Here is a 19,449-nt window from a genome sequence, read left to right on the forward strand (position 1 = left end):
AAGTTGTATTGGCTGGGCGTGACAATTTTCTTCACACTCGCAGATATAGAGCTGAAGGTCCAACCACTGATGCCAGAAAAGCTGACAGCACTCCTGAACCGCTGGCCTTCTCCAGACACACACACATGGGCTACAAACAGCAGAGCACACGTAAACATCCAGAAGTGATGTTCAGGTGAACTAAAGGAGATGTATGACGCCGTCAGCCGCAGCCTGTCTGCGTCTTTCTCCAGGGGGTCAACCAATAGGAAAGAGTCCTCCACCGGCTCGTAAACTTCTGGGAAGTCTCCTCTTCCTGGATGGGAGTAAACTTGTTGTTGGTAACGTTAGACTTTTACATGCTGTTCCTGTTCCTGTTACAATCAGGAAAAGGTATTTGAAAGTACATAGTGACACGATAATATACAACTGAAAACATCCAGAACTACAGCAGCCAATATGTTCCTGAACATAAACCCTTCTGAGCACAAACATCTTTATTTTCTACCTAGGAAATTGTTTATAAAAATTACATTTGATGTAAAAAGAGAAAACAACTTCTGCACAAATTCTCTAAAACCACCTGACCAGCGGGTTATAGAAGATGTAACACAGGCTACTTCTACATTTCTACATAGACTTGTGTATATATAACATTTACTTTACTCTGTACTGTATTTGCATGTATATAAAAGACGTCAGAGGTTGGACTGCGCGCCACAGAGCAGTCTCTTCCTTAGGCAATAATCATCCGTGGCCCCCTTCTTATCTACTGTCTATGGTGGCACCATCCACACGCCATAACCCGGACACACAAACAAACACACGGTTCCGGTGTCCCGTTGCTAACTTACAGCTAGCGTACATGCTAACGACGTCTGTAGCCTACAGTTTGGTACTTTGGCTGTTTGGGGGCGAATAAACAAACGACCCAGCGGTCGGTCACGTTCACCGGAATGATCGGTGCTTTTATTTGTCACACACCTGTGGATAGATGCAGCCTCAATGGATGTCATGTGGTAAGAAGAGGAACCTTCTACAGACCAACTGAAGGAAGGAGGTAGGACATGTTTTCTCTCCCTATTAAACTAACAGCTGCTGGGTTGAAGGATTGAGTTCATTTGAAAGGCTCAGATCACACGGAGTCCACAATCTCAACAACATTGTAAGGATTATGAAATGAATCTTGAGTAATTGAGTTGTATGTAGTGATGGAGCAGAGTGTAAACTGCTGTCCTCCCTGTGTTCCATCTTCTAAAACCCGCTGGTCGGGTGGCTGCCTCGGTGTTGAGAAGGTTGGAGTTTGAAGCCCTCGGCAGGTCTGCTGGCTTTGGAAGGAGTAAACACACAAAGCAGTGTGTGAAATGTTTGAGAGAACGTGTGCTGAAGCTGAATGTTGTGTCAGCTCATGACACCGACGGCAGCGTTAGTTTGAGAGTTGTCGGTAAGCTGTCAGAGAGGCCGTGTGAGTGTGCTAGGCTTGGTGGTGTAGTGCTGTTGTTGGTTCTCATCGATCTCTGACAACGTTTAGCCGGCTCCATCTTCTCCACTCAGATGGGTTTAGAGTTTGACGTTTTGTAGACAAAACACTGGAAATAATGCAGCCGAGTGTGAAGGTAGATTGTAGTTCTTTCCGGTACTACCCTTCATCGCTTAATATTGTTCTCCTCCCGCCCGCAGCTTCATGCATCCCTGAACACACACGTTGCATTTATTTAAACTGTGTAAGTGCCACAGAATCGTTTGTTATGGTTGACAAAACTTTTCAAACCCTACAACTTTGCTGGTAATTTGTCAGCCATTGACCGGTGCAGATGACATCATTTGTGTGGTTTGGTCATCAAAACATTAAATACTGGATCATTAAATCAAACGCACCCTTCCAAGTGCTGTGTGTGTTCAGTAAGTAAAGAAGAGCGGTCGCCCACCATTATTACGCCAGAATTCCAGAAGTAGCGTAGCTTGTTGGACCTGCCGTCCGTGGTGTAGGAATAAACCGAAGATCAGGAAACATCACAACTTATTTATTAGTCATTTTATTTGGGAGATTTTTGCCATAAACGACCCACAGCACTGAATATCATGCAGTCAGCTGTAGGAGAAGTAGACGTTAACCAGCAGCAACTAAACAGCTTTGGACAGGCGGTTCCTCCAGCATGGATTAAAAACCCACAGGTCAACCACTGACCCTGGAACGATTTAGAAGCAGTTGATAAGAAAACTACCTGTTGTTTATGTCAGCAGATGTCTTTTCTTGTTGGAAATGTGATTGTATCAGACCCCTGTTTCCCCTGGTTGTATCCCTAATATTAATATGTATGGCACATTTCATTTGTATGGTCTTTGTGTCAGCTGGATTGACCTTAGGGTGCAGCTCAGACACTAAATGATGTTAACAAGACAGGGCCCGTCCTCTGCTTGGGAGCTACAGTTCTCAGCACTAGTAGCTCTACCTTGTGTCTCGGTGTCTTTTATTCCTCCTTAAGGAAAAGAAATGGACCCAGATGTATTGAAGCAGAACAATCCAATAAACTCTTCTTTCTCTTGTTTTCTCCCCAGATGAGTGCAGAGTTTCCGGACCACAACGGAGAAGTTCCTTCACTCCATTCATGCCGCCTTCTCTCCGTACTCACTGTATACTCATAGTATTGTATGTCATTAAATAATTTAATAAAAAAGTAAGTAATAGTACGTATTCTGTCAAAAAAAGCTCAGAAAAGTCATACATAATGTCAAAAAGTGTTATTACATAGTTATTACAATGCTATAACATTGTTATAACATGTATTATGACAAAAAAATCTATTAAAAAGTAAAAGAAAAATGTAAAAAAGTGTTATTACACAGTTGTACACAGGCCATGCCATAAAAGTGGACGTAAATTATTTTGTCGTCCATAAAATAAAGCATTATAAAAAAATAATAAATCTAAAAAAAGTTTTTTTTTCTTAAAACTAATGCTCACTTCCTTTCTCCTGTTCTCTCCCTTTCTCTGAGGTGTCCTACTCTGGTCTCTCCCTGTCTCTGAGTTGTCCTACTCTGGTCTCTCCCTTTCTCTGAGGTGTCCTACTCTGGTCTCTCCCTGTCTCTGAGTTGTCCTACTCTGGTCTCTCCCTTTCTCTGAGGTGTCCTACTCTGGTCTCTCCCTTTCTCTGAGGTGTCCTACTCTGGTCTCTCCCTGTCTCTGAGTTGTCCGACTCTGGTCTCTCCCTTTCTCTGAGGTGTCCTACTCTGGTCTCTCCCTTTCTCTGAGTTGTCCTACTCTGGTTTCTGCCTGTCCTTGTCTTAATACTCTCCTACTCTCTTCTTGCCTGCACTTCCTTTCCTAACCTCTCTTACCTATCTGGGGGGCCTATCTAAGTGTTTGCACATACGCTGGCAACGAGCCGGTCTTGAACACTCAACCCTGGGCGCCTTAGAGTCGAGCACAAACCAACTTTGCTACCTACACAAGTACGCAGGGGACAGTTCTCCGGGTGTATTTGTCTTTGTCATTCTGGGTGTAAAGCTCAAAATAAATTGAGTGTACTTGTACTGGAACCCATGACCTTTGTGTTACCCAACCAGCGATCCATCACACTGAACTATCAGATTTGTCACAATTGGCATGTGTTTAGTTGTGTATTTCACTATTCATTTTGGGTGTTGGGCCTTCAAATTTAGTGTGCCCTAAAGGAGTTAAACCCACAACCTCCTGAACAGATCATGTGGGTATTATCATGCTGAGCTATCTATGATGCTAGGAACTTTCTGCTTGGAGGTTGTATTTAACGTTCACATCAATGAGGCAAAAAATTTAAAAACTCTCCTGACTGAACCGGGATTTGATCCTTCAACCTCACATTGTCGCGTCATCGTCTTATCCAGGTGAGCTATTCCTCGGGCTGGAAATTTTTTTTCGTTCTATTATTTGTTCTTCCTTGGAGATCTTTAGCCAATCAGGGAGTCGGGGTGAGGGGAGGGGGAGTTTTTTTCTATTTTTTTTCTGCTCTGATGCTAGATCCCATCCACTAGACGTGTCCATGTCAAAGGACTGATTTGGCCCGAACCTAACGACGTCAACATGTCTAGTGGATGTGATCTAGCATCTACCCCCCTCCCCCCATGCCTGAACCTAACCACATTAAAAACACATCTAGTGGATGTGATCTAGCATTTACCGGGAGGCATCAGCCTGTCTTGCTGAGTCACTTCTCTCTCTATAATGAACATTAAAAACACCATGCAAGTCCAAGAGTGCCACATCGGACCATGTGGTCAGAGCTTGTTAATAAGCAGCTGAATGTTGTGTGGGACAAAAGGATGCTAGATCACATCCACTAGATGTGATCTAGCATCAGATCAGATAAAAACTCCCCCTCCCCTCACCCCGACTCCCTGATTGGCTAAAGATCTCCAAGGAAGAACAAATAATAGAACGAAAAAAAATTTCCAGCCCGAGGAATAGCTCACCAGGATAAGACGATGACGCGACAATGTGAGGTTGAAGGATCAAATCCCGGTTCAGAAGGTTGTGGGTTTAACTCTTTTATGGCACACTAAATTTTAAGGTCCAACACTCAAAATGAAGAAGTTAAATAGACGATTAAACAGATGCAGCTTGTATCAGATCTGATAGTTCAGTGTGACGAAGCGATGGTTAGAAGACTCAAAGGTTATGGGTTCCAATACAGAGTTTGGCAAATTATTTTGAGTTTTACACCCAGAATGACAAAGACAAATACACAACTAGACAGGAGCACGTTGGTGAGATCTGATAGCTCAGTGTGATGGAACACTGGTTGGGAGACACAAAGGTCATGTGTTCCAATACAACAGTCAATTTGTTTTGAGCTTTACACCCAGAATGTCAAAGACAAATACACCCGGAGAACAGTTCCAGGAGTACATGCGTTGGTGGCGCGGTTGGTTTGTCCTCGCCACTAAAGGCGCCAGTGTCGTGTTCAAGACCAGCTCGGTATCAGCGTATGTGCACTTAGATAGGCCCCCCAGATAGGAAAGGAAGTGCAGGCAGGAAGAGAGTAGGGGAGTGTTAAGACAAGGACAGGCAGGAATCAGTGTTAGAGAACTCAGAGAAAGGGAGCGACAGAGTTGGGGAACCTAGAGAAGAGCAGGGCAACTCAGAGAAAGGGAGGGACCAGAGAAGAAAAAAAAAAAAAGGGTTTTTTTTGGAATTCTTTGAGAATTTTTTTATCAACAAAAAATATAATTTACGTCCACTTTTATCCCATGTACAACTGTGTAATAATACCTTTTGACATTTGTGTATGACTTTTGATAGTTTTTTGACATAATACGTGTTATAACCGTGTAATAACTATGTAATAACACTTTTGACATTTTTTATGGCTTTTTCTGAGATTGTTTTGACAATACATACTACTACTATAACTTTTTTATTAAAGTATACAGTGAGTACGGAGAGAAGGCGGCATGAATGGAGTGAAGGAACTTCTCCGTTGTGGTCCGGAAACTCTGCACTCATCTGGGGAGAAAACAAGAGAAAGAAGAGTTTATTGGATTGTTCTGCTTCAATACATCTGGGTCCATTTCTTTTCCTTAAGGAGGAATAAAAGACACCGAGACACAAGGTAGAGCTACTAGTGCTGAGAACTGTAGCTCCCAAGCAGGAGCGGGCCCCTGTCTTGTTAACATCATTTAGTGTCTGAGCTGCACCCTAAGGTCAATCCAGCTGACACAAAGACCATACAAATGAAATGTGCCATACATATTAATATTAGGGATACAACCAGGGGAAACAGGGGTCTGATACAATCACATTTCCAACAAGAAAAGACATCTGCTGACATAAACAACAGGTAGTTTTCTTATCAACTGCTTCTAAATCGTTCCAGGGTCAGTGGTTGACCTGTGGGTTTTTAATCCATGCTGGAGGAACCGCCTGTCCAAAGCTGTTTAGTTGCTGCTGGTTAACGTCTACTTCTCCTACAGCTGACTGCCTGATATTCAGTGCTGTGGGTCGTTTATGGCAAAAATCTCCCAAATAAAATGACAGACTAAATAAGTTGTGATGTTTCCTGATCTTCGGTTTATTCCTACACCACGGACGGCAGGTCCAACAAGCTACGCTACTTCTGGAACTCTGGCGTAATAATGGTGGGCGACCGCTCTTCTTTACTTACTGAACACACACAGCACTGGGAAGGGTGCGTTTGATTTAATGATCCAGTATTTAATGTTTTGATGACCAAACCACACAAATGATGTCATCTGCACCGGTCAATGGCTGACAAATTACCAGCAAAGTTGTAGGGTTTGAAAAGTTTTGTCAACCATAACAAACGATTCTGTGGCACTTACACAATTTAAATAAATGCAACGTGTGTGTTCAGGGATGCATGAAGCTGCGGGCGGGAGGAGAACAATATTAAGCGATGAAGGGTAGTACCGGAAAGAACTACAATCTACCTTCACACTCGGCTGCATTATTTTCAGTGTTTTGTCTACAAAACGTCAAACTCTAAACCCATCTGAGTGGAGAAGATGGAGCCGGCTAAACGTTGTCAGAGATCGATGAGAACCAACAACAGCACTACACCACCAAGCCTAGCACACTCACACGGCCTCTCTGACAGCTTACCGACAACTCTCAAACTAACGCTGCCGTCGGTGTCATGAGCTGACACAACATTCAGCTTCAGCACACGTTCTCTCAAACATTTCACACATTGCTTGTGTGTTTACTCCTTCCAAAGCCAGCAGACCTGCCGAGGGCTTCAAACTCCAACCTTCTCAACACCGAGGCAGCCACCCGACCAGCGGGTTTTAGAAGATGGAACACGGAGGACAGCAGTTTACACTCTGCTCCATCACTACATACAACTCAATTACTCAAGATTCATTTCATAATCCTTACAATGTTGTTGAGATTGTGGACTCCGTGTGATCTGAGCCTTTCAAATGAACTCAATCCTTCAACCCAGCAGCTGTTAGTTTAATAGGGAGAGAAAACATGTCCTACCTCCTTCCTTCCAGTTGGTCTGTAGAAGGTTCCTCTTCTGCCACATGACATCCATTGAGGCTGCATCTATCCACAGGTGTGTGACAAATAAAAGCACCGATCATTCCGGTGAACGTGACCGACCGCTGGGTCGTTTGTTTATTCGCCCCCAAACAGCCAAAGTACCAAACTGTAGGCTACAGACGTCGTTAGCATGTACGCTAGCTGTAAGTTAGCAACGGGACACCGGAACCGTGTGTTTTTTTGTGTTCCGGGTTATGGCGTGTGGATGGTGCCACCATAGACAGTAGATAAGAAGGGGCCACGGATGATTATTGCCTAAGGAAGAGACTGCTCTGTGGCGCGCAGTCCAACCTCTGACGTCTTTTATATACATGCAAATACAGTACAGAGTAAAGTAAATGTTATATATACACAAGTCTATGTAGAAATGTAGAAGTAGCCTGTGTTACATCTTCTATAACCCGCTGGTCAGGTGGTTTTAGAGAATTTGTGCAGAAGTTGTTTTCTCTTTTTACATCAAATGTAATTTTTATAAACAATTTCCTAGGTAGAAAATAAAGATGTTTGTGCTCAGAAGGGTTTATGTTCAGGAACATATTGGCTGCTGTAGTTCTGGATGTTTTCAGTTGTATATTATCGTGTCACTATGTACTTTCAAATACCTTTTCCTGATTGTAACAGGAACAGGAACAGCATGTAAAAGTCTAACGTTACCAACAACAAGTTTACTCCCATCCAGGAAGAGGAGACTTCCCAGAAGTTCTACGAGGCCGGGAGGACTCTTTCCTATTGGTTGACCCCTGAGAAAGACGCAGACAGGCTGCGGGCGGCGGCGTCATACATCTCCTTTAGTTCACCTGAACATCACTTCTGGATGTTTACGTGTGCTCTGCTGTTTGTAGCCCATGTGTGTGTGTCTGGAGAAGGCCAGCGGTTCAGGAGTGCTGTCAGCTTTTCTGGCATCAGTGGTTGGACCTTCAGCTCTATATCTGCGAGTGTGAAGAAAATTGTCACGCCCAGCCAATACAACTTACAGCTTACTTGTTGTAGATGCATGGGAGGAAACAAATCTTAAATAGAAGCATGATTGTCTCTCTCAGTAGCAGTGATGGGAGTCCTGCAGCAGCACAGTGCACAGCAAAGACAGCTCCCTGCAACAATGTTTCACTGCAGCCTGTCAACACATCACTGCTGAGACTTTTACATTTACATGTCAGGTATTCACATGCTTCGAGTGCAACTTTCTGAATTTAATGTGTTGTTTTCCTTTCCTTCGTTGTTTTCTTTTCCTTCGAGTGTCTCCTGTCCTGCTTAAGTGGAAAAGTGGATGTCCTTCTCTTCAACCCTCCCTATGTGGTCAGACCTTCAGAAGAGGTGGCGAGGCTTTGTACAGCACCATCTTCAGTTCAGAGACGAGGAGCATTTGATCAATGTGTGCTTTTCTTTCAGGTGGGCAGCACGGGTATAGAGGCCGCCTGGGCCGAGGGCGAGAGGTGACCGACAGGTTTCTGTCTGTGGTAGCACAGTTGCAAGTGTTCATACCCAAACCTTGAAATGAAATAAAATAAATACAAATATAAATAAAAAGACATAAAATAAATGTACATGATGCCTGGTGGTTGTTACCACTGAACACCGTGCTGGCTCCCCATCAATGAAACTGGTTCCAACACACACACTGCAGTGATGGTTTTGGACAACAGACAAGTCAACATTGATCTTGATATTGTGTCAAAAGTCAATATGTGTCCTCTCTTATCTTGAGCTGCAGTTTGTTTTGGGATTTATAAGGGAACTCTATTTTTCTGGTGATTTAAGTTTGTTGACTTGTGGAGTAATATAGTAGTAATGCTGGTTGATGGTAATCATTTACTAAACATTGTATGACTTGTTAGACATGCGTATCTGCTCACACTGTGGGGCTCTCTTGTGCCGATGTAAATACTGAATCTGTATCGCTGTGATGTAAAACAAATATTAAACCAGAGTCTGAGCCTTTTGTCACAGAAAAAAAGTTTATTTAAAAATAAAGTTATATCCCTCTTACTCGTCAAGGACTGTGAAAACAAAATGAAAATGTTGTCATTGCGTTTTTCACCTATCGCCGCTTGGACCACAATCATCACCGCTCTAGTGATTCAGACACTGGATGCTAACCGACAGATTAAAACACAAAGATTGATACATGTTTGCATGACTGTAAGTAGCTGGTCTAGTTTTCTTTTTTTCTTTTTTACAATGGAGACATTCAATGCTGAGGTTAACAAAGACAGATATGGTGAAGAAACCATTTTGTTCTTTTGAAACCAAACAGTTGATAATCTGATGGACAGCATGCTCAGAATAAGCCTGACTAACAGAAGGTTACATAATGCAACGGAACAGCTTTGACAGACTTTCTTGCTTTTTATTGAAAAATAACTGAAGCCAAGTTTCACTACTGTACACGTGTTTGACGTGTACAAGGATAAGAGGTGATATTCTATATTTTTGTTATTGTCAGCAAATCCCACAGACAGGTAGGGAAGTTAAAGTATTGAGAGACGGCCTAACACATTGTTGGTTTTGGTCCACACATGGGACGTTTTGAAAATAACACCACTATAGAATATCATAAGCCTTATGATGTAAATGAAAGGATAACACCACTGTCGTTTCTTTCTTACTATATCACTGCTGCGTAGAGTCAGAACTCATCGCAGGAAGTCACTGCTGTGAGTAATCAGTTTAAGGTAATAAAATCAGTGTGCTGCATTAATCTGATTACTCACCAGTTTATACATGGTTTTTAGTCATGTAGAAAACTCATTTCTAATTGATTAACTGGGGAAAAAAAGGTTCCCAAATGAAGAGTTTACATGGATGTTTCTGAAATCAAATTACTGCTGGAAGGTAATGGTAATCCAATTACTATAAACATGTACATCCACTGATAGGCTACTGGCATTTTCAAAAATGGAAGGTAAACATTCGCTGAAGTCAACAAACACTGGTATCATCCTTTCTTATAGTTCTATGAATGGCCAATCAGTTTACTTTTCCAGACCTAAGCAACTCAGCAACCAAATGGAACAAATCACAAGGTTTGGAGCGATTCAATGAACCGATTTTAATTGTAATAAATTAAAGATAGATACATAATTAAAATTATTTCAATTTAAGCAAAAGATAAATCTGATTCAGAAAACAGAAAATGGTTACATTTGGGAGTGAAAGCTGTATCACGAGTGCTAAGCTGTGTTTGATCAGGTCCCAAGTGATGTTGACCTGAAGCCGGGGAACACCACAGCCGACTGTCAGGCTCAAACAGCTCGCCCATAATTAAACACAAGCAGAACCCAAAGTTGAACCATGAAAAAGGCACATCATGTTTTTTGAAAAACTAAATTGGCAGCAGATCACTGGACCTGTTTACAAAAGTAAAAAAACAACATAAAAACAGTCTGAGGCGACACTGACAAAGTACAGGTGGCGTACTGTAGCTGGACGGTGCCGTTCAATCTGAATTTACACGTGTGCAAACAGAAAAACTGAGATTGGAAATAAAAGCAGAGTGTATGAGGCTCCTGCTGGCTTTAACAATGAAACGAGGCATGTTGGTCCACTGCTGTCCATCTTTAACCACACAGTGATGATGAAAAGATTTAGACAAGTCTTATTCTACAGTTAAAGTTTAAAAAAAACTAAAGATATCAGTTTAAAACCAATCCCCAAGTTTTTAGCTTTTTAAAGAAATGAAATTCTATAAAAATGCTAAGTCAATCATGAAATAACCAGCGAAACTCGAATCTATAAGGTCTTTTCACATCACTGCTGAGAGCTGAACAGAGGCAGACAACGCCTCCCTCCTCCCGGTCATACACTCACAGACAAACAAGCTTATTTTTTTATTTTTTTATAAATTACTATCCATAAATAAAAATCTATAAAAAGGAGAGAGAAAAAAAGAGACACCCCTCCTATAAATTAAAAACAAAGATTTCCAGCAAACACAGAGATAAAGATCTGTATAGTAAATAAATACAAAAGAAAACCTTTAAAACCCATATGAACAATATACAGTGTTACTAATATCTTGTTAAACCTCTGCAAATGGATTACCGTAGTGCATTGCTTTTCACCACAAGAACTACGAATTTTACTTTTATCTCAATTTTTTTTCTTCGCAAATCTGCAGGCAAATTAACATCCTAACAATTATCGAAATAAATGAGGAGATGCGAGGTTTTGCGTTGCAGGAACGCTTCGTTGGCATGTTTTTGTTGCTTACAGTTAGCTTGAAAGGATTTACAGCTTTTGTCTGGCAAGATGTTAGAGGAGTGTGGATCTGTGTTTCTGTATTCTAACAGTTTGTGTAGACACAGACAAACCAAACGTGTTGTAGAGGCTTCCTCGCCTGGGCTGCGGTGTATCTAGGTGTTACCACTGCTACTGACGACGGTTTATCATCTACGACGAAAACGTCACGACATCCTACGATGCGGCCACTCCGTACACGACAGCTTCAGCTTTAGCCCCTCCCTGATCCTCGCCTCTCAATGTGTGCGTAGTACCGCATGGCATACTGCTGCAACAGTCGGAACGGAAAAGAAATGTTACGCTCCCCTACTGGCCTTTTGTAGAAACACACACACTAAATCCTCTTTTTGATAAAAGTCATTTAAAATAAAGTGTGCAATTTAAAAGTGAATGTATGAAAATCAAGGGGCGGACCATGCCGGTGACTGATCCACAACTGGACTTTTCAGTCTTTTAAGAGGGAATGAGGACTGCCTTTAAGTCTGGGGTACGTGTCTGGAAATGCTAAAACTTCCAGAATAAAAATCTAGATCTCTACGTTACATACGTCCGCTCTCATCGTGCTGGTCCAGAAGAGAGGAACGAGTTGGTTACAGTGTAAAACTGGGTTCTTCTTTAGCCGCCGTCTGTTAGCCTGTGTGTGTGTGTGTGTGTGTGTGTGTGTGTGCGTGTGTGTGCGTGCGTGCGTGCGTGCGTGTGTGTGTGTCTCTCTCTGCCTTCAGGCATGTCAGTCCAGTGCAAACCTACCTAAAGAATGAATAAACAGCTTCAGATTTGACCAGGGGTGGTGGATGGAGGGGTTGGAGTGGGAGGGGGGGGGGGGGGGAGGTGGCTGTCAGGAAGGGTGGTTGAGTCTCCTTGGTGCCTTGCTGCCGTGATGAACCTGAAGACAAACAGGCAGGCAGTCACTGATGTGCAGTCCACCAAGGAGGCTGCGGTTTTAAAGACGACTCCTTTTGTTGATTCAAGTAATTTTACACCGCTTCCGGGACTTGCAGCGCCGCCGCTGGTGAACCAGAGGGTTGACGGATGCTCAGGTTGGGCTGCTTTACCTCCAGCAGCCGGGGAAAACAATAAATATGATGAACATACGCAGTCCTGGGAATGTTTTTCTGCGCAGACAGCTTCCCACAAAAGTCTGGTGTGTGTGTTTGATTGACAGCTGCATGTCTCTCAAACACGCTCATCGAGCTACTCCGACTTCGTTAAACGGCATCCAGCCACGCCTGAACACCGTCCTATCTCTCGGTCAGCCCCCCCCTCCCTTCAGCCTGGGTGTTGGTGCTATAGGCAGTCTTTGCACAGCGCCACCTGGCCCTTCATGTAGTCACGGCAGGGGCAGATGCGTCGCAGCGACTGGTGGGCGCCGGCGCAGCTGAACAGCAGCAGGTCAGACTGGAAGATGCAGTGGTGGCGAGCCTCGCTGTACGCCGGGACCAGCGTGTCTGCACTCGACTCCACCGTCTGACAGTCCACGCCAAACCTGAAACACATGAAAGAGAGATTTCCTTCAGCTGTTATGCTTAATGACTATTTATTTCTGTTTGAATTAGAGTGAAAAGGAGAGAGAGAGAGAGAGAGAGAGGAGAAGCTGAACAAACACTCAACTAAAGTAATGTTCTTCAGCATCAGTTATGAGCATTGACCCATGTATTCCAGGAAATAAACGGGGCTCTCCAGTGGTTTTAACCTAAAGTCACCAATAACCTGAAGTGTGCTGCCACCTAGAGGACACTTTTAAAATAACAACTAGGACAGGGAGAAAGTGTGTTCCATCTCTCGATGTATATAATATATATTATTATTATGTGTGTGTGTGTGTGTGTGTGTATGTATGTATCCCACCTGGCCAGGTCCTTGTCCTTGTTGAGGTGTTGGAAGAAGGAGGGCTCACAGATGAGCTGCTCCTCCTGACACACCTGCTTACAGGAGTGGCCCGGCTCGGCCAGTTTCACCTGCAGAGCGCTGAGAGGGGGCCACATCACCTGACCGTGGCAGAAGTCCTGACAACACAACATCATGTCACACAACGGAAATACAACACACACTGCAACACAGGCCAGCTTTGAAACAAAAACGTAGAATTTCTGTCTGAATAAAGCCATTCCATCTGGTATGACACAGATAATTAAACAACATTGATGTGATACCTATTTTAACAATTAAGGGCATTCAAATTACCAGTCCTGAGTGTACTAACATGGTAAATATGAAATTGTGTTACTGACTGCTGTTGATTGAAATCATCCAGAACCAAAATACATGATCCTACTAGTTATTACTAAACATAATTGTACTAATAGGCAAATTCCACATTCACAAATCCTCCCACAAATTTCAAAGCTAAGCATAACTTTTTTTTTTTTAATTATATTTTAAAGCTGTGATGTCTTGATTGTTGCACGTTGGTTGCACTCTTGTTCTACAAAAAGTATCTGGAATCTTCATTTTGTTGACAGGGTTATTAAGCTATGCAAGTGACTCAACAACAGCTGAAATGTTTGGCTTTCACATCTTTGTGGCCCCTGTAGAACCCCCCCCCCACCACACACACACACACACACACACACACATCACATTTTCAACAGTGATGACGATGATGGCAGCAGCAGCGTTACGAGTGAACAGAGAAGAGCTGGAGAGCTGTTGTCAGCAGAGATAAAAGTCATCATTTGCGCTTGTCTTTTGGAAGAGATTTGGATTTTCATTCAGCTATAATCAAGTCTCAGTAGACCAACATTCGGATATGCTTGTATCCTAAATATGAACATGTGAAAAGAACATGAGGAGGGAATCCATCTAGAGGCAGTACCTGGTTCTCAATGAAGGCGTTGACTCTCTGCAGCATACCCTCGCAGGTGAACTCATAGGGCAGGTAGGGCTCAATCTGATCACATAAACACAAAACACAGACTGGTCACAGAAGTGCCAGGAGAGGATACTCTGGTCGCACACTTTACAGCACACCTCCAGAGCCAGGCATGAGCTCGTTTCACTGTATGTGTGTGAGCTCAGCCTGGTGAAACGTTAGCCAGCTGTCTGCCCTTTGCACCACTATCAACCTCCACAGACTTGGATTTTGAGGACCAACAACTGAAGCCTTTGTTGTAGCACTAAGTCACTAGCTGCTTTCTCCCGAGCCCAGCCGGAGCCTGGTAGGCTGCAGCTCGCCACGGATCACAAAGCATATGAGGCTCCGCAGGCTCGTCCAGTGAACAAAACCATTGTTCCGACTCGCTCGGCGGAGCACAACACAACACGAGGTCCCTAACCCGACCTTTAAATATGCATGGGCCTGGACGCCAAGACGGAACAGGATCTCACTTTCTTTCCCCCGTGCTTTCACTTATCCTTTGGACAAGTTTCCATCCAAGCATTTCTGTCAATTAGGGTGTTCAATTTTGATAGTTTATATTTGTATAATTTGTACAGTTGTCCTGCGTATTTTTGTACTTGCACTGGGGACCAGGAGAAACACAATTCCGTTCCTCTATGTACTGAACTGTACTGTATAGATCTCTTATCTTATCTCTTAATATTTTGATTATCGATTCATCATTTACCTTTTTTTCTGGTTCCAGCATCTCAACTGTGATGATCTGTTTTTTTTCCTTTGTCCTATGAAATTGTTCAAGCGATTTTTCAAGCAAGAATGAAAATTATCATTATAATGAATCATCTATCTATCTATCTATCTATCCATCTTGAGACAGTCATCTCATACGTTTTCAAATTATTTCTGTATCAACGCAGACTTTTCATGAGGAAAATCTATCAAAATGTTCCTTACCTTCTGGCTGAGGATGGAGCGAATGGCCTTCTCCACCTCAGCAGAGTTTTCGATATCCACCGTCCACACATGGGGCTGACCGATGTACACCTCAGCATACGGATGTTGAGAGGTCAGCTGCAGACAACAACGAGAGAGTAGAGGTCAGGGAAAGGAAACACACCTTTTTAAAAGGGTTAAACCTCTGTGTGAGTCCCCACAGACCGGCCCCCCTCCTCTCACCTCTCTCAGCGTGGGTTTGCCTTTGAAGAAGTCGGTGTTCTTGCTGCTCTTTGGAGGGTTGAATTTGGGGTTGAGGAAAGCGCAGCCGTTGGCGATGGCCTCCAGGGGGGCAGGACCCTCGTAGGGGAAGGACAGACCCACAAACAACTGCAGTGGAGAGAAAATATAAAAATATTGAGAAACTGATTTGCCTCCACATGGATATTTTATTTTTATTTATTTCTTAAGGAAAAGAAAACTTAAACTGTAGATGAGGATAGTCATGATTTAAAGTATAACCTCTGCACATATGTGATAACACTGCTGCTAATGTAAGCCAATCAAGAGTCACCAACTTAGTCTGTGCTCACACGTTTTTTAAAGCACATGTTGAACACTGAAGGCAGGGGGAAGGTGGCATGTGGGAGCTACTGAAATAACCAGAATAACAAGAAGCATGGAGAGGTGCAGAAAGGTTCACTGGCTGTTTCTGTTGTCTGCTGATCGCAGCAGTTAGCCCTTGTTAAAGCAACCCTCCCATGTTACCAGCACTAAATACAGCCGAGGCAGCACATTTTCTCTATGAAACAAGGGAGGAAAAACAAGCCGAATAATATGAAGACACTCTAATGTTTATTGCTCACAAAGGCCACTAGACGTTTGAGAGAGGATATTTTGCAGATGGAAACACGCTGTATCTGAGTAGCCTGATGAGCATTTGGAAAACAATTACAGTAAATCACACATATGCATATAAATAGGCATACAAACAACCATTTTACAAAACAAAATACTAATATAAACCATTATAAATACACCACCTGAGATTTATCACTCACGCGTGATCTGACCCATTTTAGCTTACTATGTTTCTACCGATGACTGAAATCAGTGCTTTTCCAAACTTTGTGGCTTGTGACCACTAAAAGTGATTCAAGCGATGTCTACTTGCAACCCCTCATCGCCAGTTGCACAAGACTTGTGAGCAGTTGAACCAAAAGAGTGATTTTCCTCATTGGACTTGAATAATTGTTAGAATACATAAAACTGAAATGATCCAGTAAGAAAAAAGTGAAAAAAGAATCATAATGTTGAGTAGAAGTAAGTCTACCTGTCTTACTGTATGATTAAAGAAGCCGTCAGTGAGGCCTTCACATCGCATTACAACTGAGTCTACTCCTACTACATATTGTAAGGTAAGTTTATTTGTAGAGCACACATTTTAAATACTTAAAAGGAAATAAAGCATAAGCATTAAAGGATTAACTAAGGATTACTAAAAAGGACTAACTGTGGAGGATACTCTCTTGATTCGATAAACACAGACTGCTGAAGCCTTGAAGTGGCTCATATTATAATCCCGCTGTGGATTTGGTCCCCCATCACATACACTAGAAGCATTTTAAGAAGGGATACTTTAATGGCCAGTATGAACGGGATATATAAAGAACAACAGGGGGCTCCCCCTTGGATGGGAATATTTGTGAGGTAGTAGCAGCAGCTTATCCACATGAGCGTGAGACAAGTATGCAGAAACAGAGAGAGGAGGGTGGAGGTGGTGGCAATGGGCTAGTGGCTCTTTTACTGGAGGGCCAGAGCTGGCTGGCTACAATGGCTGTCTGTGTATTTGTATTGGCCTGTCTGTGTGTGTGTGTGTGTGTGTGTGTGTGTGTGTGTGTGTGTGTGTGTGTGTGTGTGTGTGTGTGTGTGTGTGTGTGTGTGTGTGTGTGTGTGTGTGTGTGAGAGATTGATGACACACTTTCTATAACGCATAATTCAGGGCTGTACCATGTATGTCTGTATAAACATGACTACTCAGACTTAAGCTTAGGCTGAATTATGCTTTAGTTCATGTGTGAACATAACTCAAATGTTTCTTGTCAACAGCTACAGCCTCGTTAACGACGGACTTATGCCAACAGGTGGCAGCAAAGCACACTCCTTCCTCTGTGTGTGTGTGTGTGTGTGTGTGTGTGTGTGTGTGTGTGTGTGTGTGTGTGTGTGTGTGTGTGTGTGTGTGTGTGTGTGTGTGTGTGTGTGCTGTGTGCGCATGAGAGCTCCTTAATGCCGAGAAACAGTCGCCCACTTTTATAGGGAGCGAGGAGGGGAGGGGATGAAGAGGGGGGGGACAGATTCTATGGTTAAGTGGAGAAGCAGTGATGTAGTACAAATTAATGAATGATGCCGGCATCTCTTATGTGAATCAATAAGAATTTTTGCTTGTACCTGAAAGCTCCTGATTAGTGTGCATTCAAGCGGTTTGTGTGTTCATGTGCACTGCAAAGCTCATGCTGTACATGAAGGACATCCCGCTTATAAGATCCAACGCTTCACGTCAGAACTGTTGTTCTATTGATTTGTCCTCCTCTGTTCAAACACCCTTGCATGAGTATACAACACCTACAATGAAGATGCTTTAATTTGATAGGCATCACACTGATGGCAATAATACTCCTATGCAGGTGTGGCTCCTTTGTTAGGAGGCTCGTTTAACTTTGAATAAGATCTCTGCGTAGATCTTCTATTAGCCTGAATAAATTAGAAAAAATAATGTTTTTTTCATTTTATATTTCTTACATCTTACAATTGTCCTATCATCACACACCATCAGTACTTCAATTCTCAGATACAGTAGCAGCTCACACAAACTTTTGCATTTATGGTTCGGTCAGCTGTCTTTCTGAGGATGAACACGGCGGTCGCTGAGTTTAATGACCCAGAGAGTTAATTCCAGCATCTGCCATGGGATGTGTTGAATATGGTGACAATAATGATGTGTAAGACAATAGGAAGTCTTGTCTTACATACAAATCTATGGTTCAAATGTAGTGGATGTGTGGAGATGTGCGAAAGAGAAAGAAAATAGGAAACACATGTAAGACTACCAGAGACAATTAAACCGGTAGTGTTAGACAGACATACAATATAGAGGAGAAGCAACATCAGAAAAACTAAAACCTTTGACTCCATCAGCGTGCAACATGACGCAGTAAGGCTTTGCCACACTTCAGCGGTTTGATCATTGACATCATGACACTATTCCCCTGATACAGAACAGCACGTCAGTTTATTTTGGGAAATTTAGTTTGAGAGAAAATGAAATGTCAGACGCCAACAGCAACACGCTCTTCTTTTCACAGAAGCGCCTCCACACACTCTTTTTTACAGTCCACTCAATAGTTAAAACCCACGAGGCCAATTAGCTCAGGCAGTCTGATTGCAGTTAACAGTAAATTTGTTGTTTAAGAAACACGAGGAAAACCGTGCCGACAACCCATCCTGTTTTCCTCGCAAGCTCTTAAACAACTATGTGGCTAAAATGTTGGGGTTTTGTGGGATTTAATTGGCCAGTCCCTATGGGTTTTCCATGCAGAACCACAATGTAATAAGAGGATAAGGAAGTATATACTGTATCTCATCACTTGTCAGAGTAGGCTACATGAATTCAGCAAATCTAAATTCACTACATTCTTTGTGCAGCCCTCTCTGGCACCAATGTACAGAGTGTTGCTTCCCTTTAGTCTTTAGCGAGCTGTTTTCAACACTTCAACGATCTGCTCCACTGCTGAATACACCTTTGCTTTTCTCTGTCAGTGCCTCAAACATCCCTGTGTCCTTGGTTTTAGGTGCTCAGTACAGAGCGGGATTTGGCAGTCAAGAATCGTTTTTTTGGCTGAAGCAATGTCCAGAATCTTTTCAGTACAAAAAGGGGTTTAAATCTCAATCCATCTTTTTATTTTCTATAACCGTCTGAATCATGGTCTATGGCTCTTTTGCACTTTGTATCCCTGCCCCAGCTCCTGTCTGATGTCTCTCTCCTCTCTCTGTCTGCCTCTCCTCCCTCTCTTGCTCTGATGGGAAGGCATCTGGTTTCAGAGGCTACAGAAATCGAAGCCCTCTCCCACCTTATCCTTCTGAAAAGGATGCTGACTGGAGCCAAAAAACAGACTCCATCTTTCAATGCCGGCACTAATGAGGTGTTTTACCTTCAGCAGACAGGTTTTTTCGAGGACCATGTCAATTTAATTCCAATCCCCCTATGGCAATGGGCAGCTCCAGAAAATGTAGTGAAAATTCACTCCCTACAGTAGTACCCCAGAGCTACTTCCAAGGCCATATCATAAACTAACTATATTAGTTTGTAGCGCTACAGGTCAGGTTCAAAAGGCTCTGTTCACAACTAACACATCCACTG

At 42.9% G+C, this 19,449-nt stretch overlaps 1 protein-coding gene and 2 long non-coding RNA genes across 4 annotated transcripts in view; 2 read left to right on the forward strand and 1 right to left on the reverse strand.

Moving 5' to 3' along the window:
* The first annotated feature begins 817 nt into the window (after positions 1–817).
* On the forward strand, positions 818–2,881 carry LOC120554563. Its single transcript, XR_005638511.1, has 2 exons — positions 818–1,039; positions 2,539–2,881. It is a non-coding gene; the product is annotated as an uncharacterized LOC120554563 (long non-coding RNA).
* A 4,919-nt stretch (positions 2,882–7,800) lies between these two features.
* On the forward strand, positions 7,801–9,035 carry LOC120554564. The gene is made up of 2 exons (XR_005638512.1): positions 7,801–8,338; positions 8,414–9,035. It is a non-coding gene; the product is annotated as an uncharacterized LOC120554564 (long non-coding RNA).
* Positions 8,959–19,449, reverse strand: part of mgat5 (alpha-1,6-mannosylglycoprotein 6-beta-N-acetylglucosaminyltransferase) — an 83,083-nt gene continuing 72,592 nt past the window's right edge. Inside the window, exons 13-18 of one of the 2 annotated variants that reach the window (XR_005638500.1) lie at positions 15,276–15,422; positions 15,054–15,170; positions 14,076–14,150; positions 13,109–13,266; positions 12,011–12,746; positions 8,959–11,531 (exon numbers count right to left, since the gene is read on the reverse strand). Coding sequence is in view for 1 of the 2 variants with exons in the window: in XM_039793492.1 (XP_039649426.1) it covers positions 12,548–12,746; positions 13,109–13,266; positions 14,076–14,150; positions 15,054–15,170; positions 15,276–15,422 (696 nt within the window). In the remaining variant the exon portion in view is untranslated. Of the gene's footprint in view, positions 12,747–13,108; positions 13,267–14,075; positions 14,151–15,053; positions 15,171–15,275; positions 15,423–19,449 lie in introns of both variants that reach the window. The other variant, XM_039793492.1, reaches the window with a different exon arrangement.

This window comes from Perca fluviatilis, chromosome 24 (genome assembly GCF_010015445.1).
Source record: "Perca fluviatilis chromosome 24, GENO_Pfluv_1.0, whole genome shotgun sequence".
Taxonomy (NCBI): domain Eukaryota; kingdom Metazoa; phylum Chordata; class Actinopteri; order Perciformes; family Percidae; genus Perca; species Perca fluviatilis.